The 10,697-nt window shown below is 37.7% G+C and overlaps 1 protein-coding gene across 6 annotated transcripts in view; it reads right to left on the reverse strand.

Moving 5' to 3' along the window:
• Nucleotides 1-4,063: 4,063 nt before the first annotated feature.
• LRRC4C (leucine rich repeat containing 4C) overlaps nucleotides 4,064-10,697 on the reverse strand; it is a 1,473,705-nt gene continuing 1,467,071 nt past the window's right edge. For all 6 annotated transcript variants that reach the window (XM_074272319.1, XM_074272321.1, XM_074272320.1 and 3 more), the window contains one exon: nucleotides 4,064-6,607. In XM_074272319.1, the coding sequence (XP_074128420.1) occupies nucleotides 4,643-6,565 (1,923 nt within the window). In that variant the 5' untranslated portion in view covers nucleotides 6,566-6,607 and the 3' untranslated portion in view covers nucleotides 4,064-4,642. The remainder of the gene's footprint in view (nucleotides 6,608-10,697) is intronic.

The raw sequence follows: 10,697 nt of genomic DNA on the forward strand, positions 1-10,697 counted from the left end.
GTACTTTGTACATGCAAGGTGTTTTTTAAAAATGTGCTTGCATTTTACTGAATTGTAGAATGTACATACAAATAGGTTCATTCTGCTGGAGGGGGAAAACGAAGACATATTTGTGCCCAAACACATTTGTTTCATCAGGAAAGAAGTTTGAAAATTTTAAAGTACTTTACCAATAGAGTTATTATTAATGTTACTGTAATTATTAGTGGTTCAATGGGGGAAAGTTGTTTAAAACTTGGAGGTGTGTCTACCGAAACTGAAAGAACAAAGGCATGAACAAAAACAATTTCATATTTAACATCTAGAATTTTCTTAATATCTTAGAACCTTAGACTTAACAATAATTCATTAGACTATGAATTCCTTCAGAGCTGAAACTTCTTCCCATCTTTCTTTGTATTCCCAGTGCTTTGTTTAGTGGCTGGCACACAGTAGGAAATTAAATGCTTTTTGAGTTGACATTTAAATCTGGAGAGAACCTTAGAGATTAATAAATTCAACCTCCCCAAGTTTCTTGCCCCAAATCACACTGGTAGAATGTAATTGATAGATCCAGGATTCAGAACCAGGTCCATTGATTCTAAAGTCTTTTCAACTGTAAGAACCTGTATGTGGGTGTGTTAGAGAGAGAGAGAGAGAGAGAGAGAGAGAGAGAGAGAGAGGAGAGAGGAAATGACATACACAAGGAAGGGATTAGACTTTTCTATTTAAAATTTGTAGCAAGAATATTTTATATATTAAAAAAGACCTCCAAGATTAAATAGAAAATTAAGCTTTACTTCTGTCCACTTTGGACCAATAATGATTCACTGCCATCTATGGCCTATTCTTCCTTTCATTTATTTGGTAATTCTTTCTCAATATCCTAAGAGATGTATTGCATGTAGCTTGTATGTAGCATGAGCCCTAAACTACTTTTTTTCCAAATCAATTTCTCTTTCTCTCAATGCCCTATAGCTTGTCTGCTTATTTTCCTTTTACTGCCAAAGGGAATTTATGTATTTTGAATAAGTTCCTTGAAGAAAAAATAAGGTATTGTTCAAAGTAAAAGGACTGTGGAGAACCAGGAAAACAATAAGAATTAGTCTTTGAGGTACCTCTCCCTTATCCCCATTCTTCACTCTAAACCTTACCTACTATTTCTGAAAAAAGCTTTTGGTGACTTTCTCTGATATCCATCTTGGAAATCTATTCAGTGTGCAGGTTACATAAATGCAATGACAATATGTAGCAAAGCTAAAATGTGCATTTTTTTCGGCAAAGCAGCAGATGTGTCTGCTGTTCCTCCTAGATAATACCCAGCGATCAAAAATGAGGGAAAGGATTGTGATAGGGAAGAGCTACCGATGAGCATCAGGGAGAGAAAAGGAAGCAGAATCCTTATTCAGGCACAGTCCTTTGCCATGCCTTGCTCTTAGCTCCTCCAGCTAATCTTTCATTTATTTAAGTATTAGTGTAAGTGATGTTTTTTCAAAATTGGAATCCAGACATCCTTCTCATCACAAGGACGTGGTATCAAAGAATGGGTGGTAGGAAAGTCTTCAGAGATCAGCCCCCTTGTTTTATATAAGAAATATCAGAAAAATTCACTAATTTTCCAAAGTCACACAGGTGGCAAGTTTTAAGGTAGAATTTGACCTTGGCATCAGAAAAAATTCAATAATTGTCCAAGGTCACACAGGTGGTAAATTTTAAGGTAGAATTTGGCCCTGGCATCTCTGACTCCAGAATTAGGACTCTTTCTACTCCATTGTGCTCTATGGAGCATGTCTGGCCGTGTAGGAGGTAACAGATTCCTCAAAATCCATTGCTTATATATCCCATTCTAATGAAGTGATAAAACATTTTAGTTGTAAGATTGGACTGGAACTCATGAACTACCTGATCTAGAGCGCAAATCTTTGGTGGATTAGTTGTCAGAGATACTGGATTAGTCTGTTCCCTCTCCTCCAATATCTTTGCTGGGTTCTAAAGATAGCTGTAAGAAAGATAGCAGGATTTCAGATTCAGAGCTAGAAGGGACTTTAGATATCAACCAAACAAATGAGCAAATTAAGTCCTCAAGGGCAGAAATGCCCACATACAAAAAAATGCTCATATACAGCGGCAAGTTGCAGAATCAGGCTTTGATCCTAGGTTCTATGGCTCTAAATATATGATTTTTGGGTTTTAAATTCAGTTTTCTCTCCAAGTTAATTGTGTCATAAATACAGAGATAGGACCAGCCTACGAAATATCTTGAGCATTTTGGGTGGACCCATGGTTGCAAATTCAAATGAATACAGATGAAAAATGAATGGTTAGAGATCTGTATCTTTACAGACAATATCTACATCCACTGAATATAAACTTCCTAAAGCCAGGACCCATTTCATTGGTGACTTTATCTTTCCAACATTGGGCATAGTTCTTGATAAACATGAATACAAGCTTGTTGAACTGAATTGAGAAGAGAACAAGTTTACTGTAATATCTGAGTATGTCATTCCTTCATCCCACAAACATTTATTATGGGCCATTCACCAACTGAATGTAAGCTCCTTGAGGACGGGGATTATTTCATCAAGTAATATGTCTATTACATTGAAATATTTGTTGAATGAATAAATCAACATTCTTCTAATAAAGAGAGAATTATGATAATATATATATATATGTATATGCATACATATATATGTATATGTATATTTAACTTATCAATAGAATCCCAGCTTGTTACATTTTCATATATCTCTGGGGCCCCTTCATTTTCCTTGTCATTCTTTTCTCATTTGACACCCTAATTTTCTATAGTCAAAAATGACAACAATAATGAGACATTACGGTTTAAATATATGTCCAAATGTGATCCATTATCAACTCGAACTGCTGCATTTGGACATGAGTTGTCTTTCCAAAGTCATCTAGAGTAGGAGGATGAAAGGTATGAAGGGAAGAAGGGCAACATAACTGAAAGGCAACTCAGTGGCAACGACTTCCTCAGGATTTTCCAGCAATGGTTTTCACACTGCACCATCTCTCTTACATTCAAATTATCCTCAACTAATCATTGAAGATCATATTGCCAGCTTACATTTCTGCATTGATTAATGCATTATTTCCTGTCATGGAGTCTATGCTCCTGCTAAACTGACTTTCTAGCTACTCTTTATAGATGAAATTTCAACTTCTATTTCCGTTTCTTTGCACAATCTTTCCCTGATGGATGGATGCTTTGGCTTTTCACCTCCTCCAATATCCAATTCCTGGCTCTTTTTACTCTTCAGCTCAAGCACTATCTCTTATGACAACCCTTACTTGATTTCCCTAATGTGGATCTTTCCTCAAGAAATTTTCTTGTACATATTAATTTGTATATATATATTTTTTTCTTTTTTTTTTTTTTTTTCATTTGCTCATGTTTCCTAAATAGAATGCAAGTACTTGAGGACGGGAATTGTTAATTTTTCTCTTTGTATTTCTAGCACCAAGGACATTGCCTGAAAGTGTTCAACAAATGTTTGTTGATTTGCAAAATACCATTGAATTTTAAGTGCTCTCTATCAATAACTGTTTAGAGAAATCTGAGACTCAGATGCTTCAATGCCCAACCAAATCTTGCCTACCCCTTCACCCAATATCAAATTCTACATTAGTTCTGAGGGATTTCCTTGAAGTGGTTCTTCCAGAGTGAAATTCAATTGAACTTCATGTGTGTTTTGGTACACCTTGATGCTTGCCAAAGCTTGGCGATGGCCCTAAAGTAAAAAAAAAAAAATCACAGCATCCCTCTTACAGGCTCCCAGGATCAACCAGCAACACCAACCCCAGATACTGAGGCACATATGGTAGATGGCTGAAGAATACTGCCATATTTCTTTTCAAGGGCAGGAGGAGACACTCTAAGCACCTTCCGTCATTTGAGCCACTCTTCAAATAAGCTCTGTCCAGGTACAGAAAAAACCAACAATATTTTATTTATAACCTTATTTTAGTTTTTTTTTTTTTTTTAAACTACAAATTCTGGTTCTAGAGTCATTAAAAGATCATGGGATTTATAGATTCTGACATGTAAATTAATCTCTTGTTTGCTTTTTTTTCTTTTTTTTTTCATTTGTTTTCCACAGAATGGTCCTCTCAGTAAATACAGAACAGGTCATTACATGAAAAATATAAGATTTCGCATTTTTCCACTCTTTCTCTCTTATAAATCTATGTCTAATACTGCATTCCCCCATTGGAGTATTTCATAAGGGCATGAGAAGAAGAAAAAAAAAAAAAAACAGAAGAGACAAAATAGACCGAATCTCACCACTAGAATTCACCATAAAAATCCCAAAGTATAACAGAATTCTTACAAAATTTCCTAGACCAGTTCTTTAGGGAATTGAGATTTCCTATGAAAAATATGGCAAAAAGGGAGGGAGGGCAGCAGGGGAAGGGAGGGTAAATAAATGCAGCAAAACAGGTTCTGAGGAATACACATCATTTTGTCTGCTTTAGATCACAATAGAATTTTTAATAAATAAATTTCTTTTCTTTTTTGTTTTTTTTTGTAAAGACACTTTTTTTGAAACAGTAGATTTAGCCCAGTCATTTGTGTCACTTTTTTTTTTAATAAACCGTCTGTTTTTTTTTTTTCTCTGTAACTTTTGTAAATGTTTTAGATTTGAGTCTCTTGTACATTGTCTTTCGAGTTCATTCGAATCAACAACGGTTCATGCACTGAACTGTGTATTGAGTTTATTGTGTTAACTGTTGTTGTGTGGTTGAAGGGAGATTTGTAAGAGTTATAGTGATTTAGGTGCTCATGTTCTATAGCAGGCATGGGCAAGTGGCTCTCTATAGGTGTGTCCCCCGTAATCTCATCATCCACATTAATGATCTCAACAGTCCGCGTGGGAGCGTGGTGATTTTGCCGATGATGCTGTTTCCTCATCTTGTAGAAGATGACCAGCATCACGGCTGCCATGAGAGTGATGGCCACAAAGCAACCAATGATAATCTTAGTGGTTTTCATCACCTCATCGATTCCCGGGATGCCATTGTTTATATCCGTCACAGGGATGGTGAATGTTTTTTCGGTGGACCTTGTGCTCTGGGGCGTGAGAGAGGTGGTCACATTGGTGGTCTCCCAGTCAATGACCGGGGTGGGCCCCACATTGTTCTCTGTGGTCCGAGCCTCGTCCTGAGAAGGTTCCATAGTCTCTACGGTGACGGTGGAAAAATACGAGAAGGGGGTAGTGGTTGCTGCGGTCACATTCAGGGTGGCTGAAGCTGTGGTATTCCCAACAGAGTTACTCACCATGCATGTATACATGCCTGTATCTTGTAGAGTTACATTAGTAAAATTTAATGTGCCATCGCTGAGCACAGCAATCCGGACCTTGTAGGCTCCGTGTGTCATGACCGTCCCATTGGGAGTAATCCAAGAGACAGAGGTCAGGGAGGTGGAAGCCCGACACTTGAGTTCTGCCGCCATGCCCTCTGTGACGTTGAGGTCCGCGGGAGGCTCAACGATCACAGGAGCGTAACAGGTAAAATAATTCTGATCCAATTCCCCGATGTACCTCCCTTTCAGGTTGGAGGGTGTATTGCAGCGGGCACAGCATGCAGTATTTGAGGGTGCCATGTCCTTTATCCACCAGCTGAGCCACAGGATATCACAGTTGCAGTTCCAAGGGTTGTGATGCAGGTGGATCCTCTCGAGGTGATGGAGGGGCGTGAAGAGGTCGTGAGGCAGTAAGGTCAGATTATTGTGTGCCAGATTGATCTCTACCAGTGACTGAAGGTTATCAAATGCATTCCTTTCAATCACCTGGATCTGTGACTGGATCATCCACAATTTCTGCAGGTGCATCAAACCCTGGAAAGAGCCCGGCCTAATGGCGGACAAATGGTTCCCAGAAAGATCCAGCTCATCCAACTTGATGAGCGGCGTGAGGTTTGGGATTTCCCGCAGGTTGCACATGGCAAGGTTCAGATACCTCAAGTTGGAGAGACCTTCAAAGGCCCCTTCGGAGATGTACGAAAGCCTCTTCAACTCTCCTAAGTCCAAGCGGCGCAAAGACGGGATTCGGTTAAAAGCATAAGAAGGGATGCTTTCAATGGGGTTATTTCGCAGCCAGAGTTCCTTCAGTTTAGACAGGTATACAAAAGCCCCATTTGGAATGGTGGTCAGCCGATTGTCAAAGAGCTCCAAAGTGTTGAGGTTTGCCAAACCATTGAAGGCCCCGATTTCAATGGTACGGATGTGATTCCTGCTCAGCTGTAGGATCTCCAAATGCCTCAGGTGTTTGAAACTGTTCACCTTGATGATCTGAATCTGATTCTCGTGGAGATTCAGGAGCCGCGTGTTGGTAGAGATGCCGTCAGGGACCTCTCTGAGATTTTTCCGCACACAGATGACCTTGCTGAACTGGTTACTGCAGGAGCATACAGAAGGACAGGTTTGGGCCCTCACCAGACCGGCCACCACTAGGAGTTGGAGAGCCAGGAGCACCACAAGCAGGGGGTCAAATAGGGCCCTGTTAAACCTAGGACCTATCATCATCTGCTGTGGATGTAAGGTCATCTTGTTCAACATTCATAATTTATCTGGTGTTGGTCCTTCTGGAGATCAAATAATCTGGAAAAAAATGAAAAATATGAAAATGTTAGAACTCTGACAAATGTCTTTCTTGAGATAATGTCAATGACAGAGGTTTTACGCTCAGACTCTCCATTCCCCAAACCAGTTATCCTTATGGTGAGTTCTACTATTGGACAGTGAAATGTGCTCTGACCCAATCAGCAGTTCAAGAAGGATATAAGAGAAAAGTGAAAAGAAATGGAAGACAGGAATGATAAGGTCCACACACCAAACCTGAAAAAAATGCACCATGATATTTATCAGAAATGCCTCAGTGTCAACTGAAATATTAGGGTCACTGGATAATAAATTGAGAGTAGTGAGTTACTTTTAAGTTACCTTGTCTAAAATCCTCCTGCTATGGATGAGGAAAATAAGATCTATGCAGAAAGAAGGAACTTTCACAACGGCACATCATGAGGAACTTTCAGAGCCAGATTCTCTCATTTCAAATCACTTATGATTAAGACAATACTAATTAAGCAGCTACCATGTGCACATCTTTGTCTTCAAAGTGCATCTCCAGAAAATACAAAAGAGGGCAACATAATAATGAAAGCCTCAATTAGAAGGAAAGGAGGATGTTTAGCTTAGAGAAGAGAAGGCTTAGGACATGAAAGCCATATTAATGTGTGTAAAAGACTATTACACGTAAGAGGAATTAGATGTGAGCTGTTTTTCTTCAGAAGATTATTCCAACTAGAAAGCTGAAAAGAGACAAATTTGTATTTGATTTTTAGTACAATAAGATGACTCCCAAAGTAGAACAGAACTTCCACAGGTACCAATGTTACCCCTGGGAATAGTGGATTCTTCGTCACTGCAGCTCTTTTAGTAGGCAGATTGAATGACTGTTTATTGATTATGTTGCAGAGTAAGAATCGGGCTGTGTGACCAGTAAGTTCTCTTGAAAATCTTGAAGTTTTGTGATCCTGAATGACACTTTCCTTTAACATTGGACAGACTAAAGACCACTTATTATTTTAACATCTTCTATATGAACAAATCATTAACTTCCTTCATTTTTTTTCCTCATAAAATAGCCTCTCTTCTTTTTGGTAGGTGACATGAAAATAATAAGTTAATCGAAGACTATTAAATTTGCTTAACTATGACAATTGAATATAATAGCTCTGATATAAAATGAGTAGCTTACAAGACAGGGTCACAGTGTTTTAGATTTTGAATTGGGAAGGGACTTTAGAGGCTATTTGTAATGTCTTCCTTTTTAAAATGAGATAATAGAGCTTTATAAAAAGTTAGGCTATATACAAGACTACATAGGTGGCAGTTCTCTGATGCTAATTCAAATATCTTTTTCACTTTGGCTAACTGTCTTTTGCAATAGAAAAAAGGAAGGACATAGGATTAGGTAAAAGAGCAATTTATTCATTAACCATCAGTTTTAATTCTACTTCTGGGAATTTTCTTCTAAGAAAAGGAATCTTTCTCAAATAGGCAGAGGTCATACTACTACATCTGATGCATCTTACTCATGTGATCCTAGGAAAATAATTTATCCTTTCTGAAACTAAGCCTGCACATGTGTAAAATGAGATGATTGGAGTAAATGACTTCTAACATCCCTTTAAATTCTAGACCTATGTTCCTTGGAACTGTGAACTTGTGCGATTCTGTAGATATCTCACTTCTGTAGAGGTTGTTTTTATTATTAGCTATTACTATATCGCTTTTATTACTATATTAAGAAGCTTTCCAAATCTTGAAACCTGTTGTACTCTGAGTCATTATTATCCAGCCAAGTACTATATTCTTCTAAATACTGTAAGCTTCAAAAGCTCCCTGTTACCGATTACAAATGCAACTCTTCTTGACACTTCAGGTCTTGACAATTTAACTCCAACTTGTTGTTCCACAATGAGTGAATCTTACTTGCTTCTGTGCACTTTGCATTTCAGCCTGACTAGTTCCATGTCTCATCTCTGACACTCTGTGTAGACTCTTTTCAAATAATATGATACTAACCTTTCTCATCTTTATCCCTTGAAACCCCTACCTCAGTTCAAGGATTAGCTCAAATACCACATTCTACAAGAGACCTTTTCTGCTTTCTCAGTTATCAGTGCCTCCCCTCATTTTCTTCCCCATTAAAAATATATATTTTTATCTAGAAATACCCAGTATAGTAGAATGATAGAATGATAATTAGCTTTAGAATGGGGATGATATAGGTACAGCTTTGTCTCTGGTGGATCCCATGTGACCCTGAGCAAATAATTTTTAATACTATTTTTTTATTAATTTTTATAATTATAACATTTTCTTTGACAGTACATATGCATAGGTAATTTTTTTTTACAACATTATCCCTTGTACTCCCTTCTGTTCCGAGTTTTTCCCCTCCTTCCCTCCACCCCCTCCCCTAGATGGCGGGCATTCCCATACATATTAAATATCTTATAGTATATCCTAGGTCTGAGCAAATAATTTAATTGCTTACTTCCCTTAAGATATTATAAGTCACAACGCATGAAGATATCTGTAATGATAAAGGGAATTTCCTCAGGGATAATTTCTGATACCAATTAACCTTGTCATGTCAGTTGGTCTATCTATCCATCCACCCATCCACCCATCTATCCAGCCAGCCAGCCACCCATCCATCTATCCATCCAATGAGCTAGCTCTTATTTGTCTTTATTATGGTCCCATCATCATCTCTTTGGTTACCTGTATACATTTTGTCTCTACCAGTAAAAGGTATGCTCCTAGAGAAACAGATTCCATTTAAAAAATTTCCATTGCCCTCATTAATAATAAGTGCCTAAGAAATGTTTCATAAAACTTCACTTATGGCTGATTTATAGGGAATTTCCTGAAGACTAATTAGTAGGATTACTTGTTTAAATTCTAGTCTTTAGGAATATAGAGTACCAGAAATATAAGGGAATCATCTTTTCTAACATCTTTCCAGCCATCAATAAAGACCAGAAAACTGCTATTTTAAATCATTTCCTTTTTTTTTTTTCAATCTTGTATCAAGTCCTTGTGATGACAAAGAACCTCGCTTAATATGTTGAAAGTTGGAAATAACAAAAGACTATTTAAATCTAATTCTTCATAGAGATCTGTTTATAAATAATAATCTCATAGCAGCGAGGCTAGTGTTGATCGTTACCACCATAACAATGAGGCTGTAATGCTGACCAAGTGCCAGCCATGGGCCTGTAATTCTTCAGATACTGTATTCTTTACAGTCCCTTCCCAATGTAAATGTCGCCAATGTTTGCACACACTTACTTGCGTCTGTGTATATGTATATATAGCTCCGGCCATTCAGCTTCCTCAAGGAAGACTGAGAAGAATGGACTGCCCGGGTTTCTAAATCATTATTAGCTTTCAGTATTTCTCCCTGTTGAGCCCCAGTGTCCTGCCTTCCCAGTGATTTTTCCGTCTTTCCTTTTCAGGCTGTGGTGCATTTTCTATCTATTGCTTTACTGCAAGGTCTCTCTGGAATTGCGATTAATGAAATTCCCTATAAATCAGCCATAAGTGAAGTCTTATGAATTACAGCTGGCTCAGAGCACATTTATAACATAGAGCAACTGAATGCATAATGAATGGATCGACTGGAGCAAACTACCCTCCCAGACAGGTTCTCCACTTTAAGTTCCAAATGGTTTCATTTGGCATCAAAATGCCACGTTACGATATATGAGTATATAAAAATTTATTTCTCACATCAAAGTGAAATCCGTTTAAATATATTCAGTCTTCAAAATGATATTGTCAGACAATGTATACTTATGAATTTATTTTGGGAGTTTTTATATTTAACTGCTCTTACACTTAGAGTTGCTTCCCAAAGGATGTCCTGTTTTCTTCAATACAGCTTTCTCTTTTCTTTGTCTACCAGTATTTCTGGGACAAGTGATGAATGGCACATGGGCTGAAGCATAGGAAAGAGATAGCCAGACAGATCAGTAAGAGAATGTATCTATTATTATTTCACAATTTTGTATTTATCCTATATAGAGCTTGTTTTGTATACATTTATTTGTATTCTGTCTCCTTCATTAGATTGTGAGTTTCTTGAGGGAGAGAACTAACTTTTCCCTTTTTTTGT

Source organism: Sminthopsis crassicaudata, chromosome 6 (genome assembly GCF_048593235.1).
Source record: "Sminthopsis crassicaudata isolate SCR6 chromosome 6, ASM4859323v1, whole genome shotgun sequence".
NCBI classification, from domain to species: Eukaryota; Metazoa; Chordata; class Mammalia; order Dasyuromorphia; family Dasyuridae; genus Sminthopsis; species Sminthopsis crassicaudata.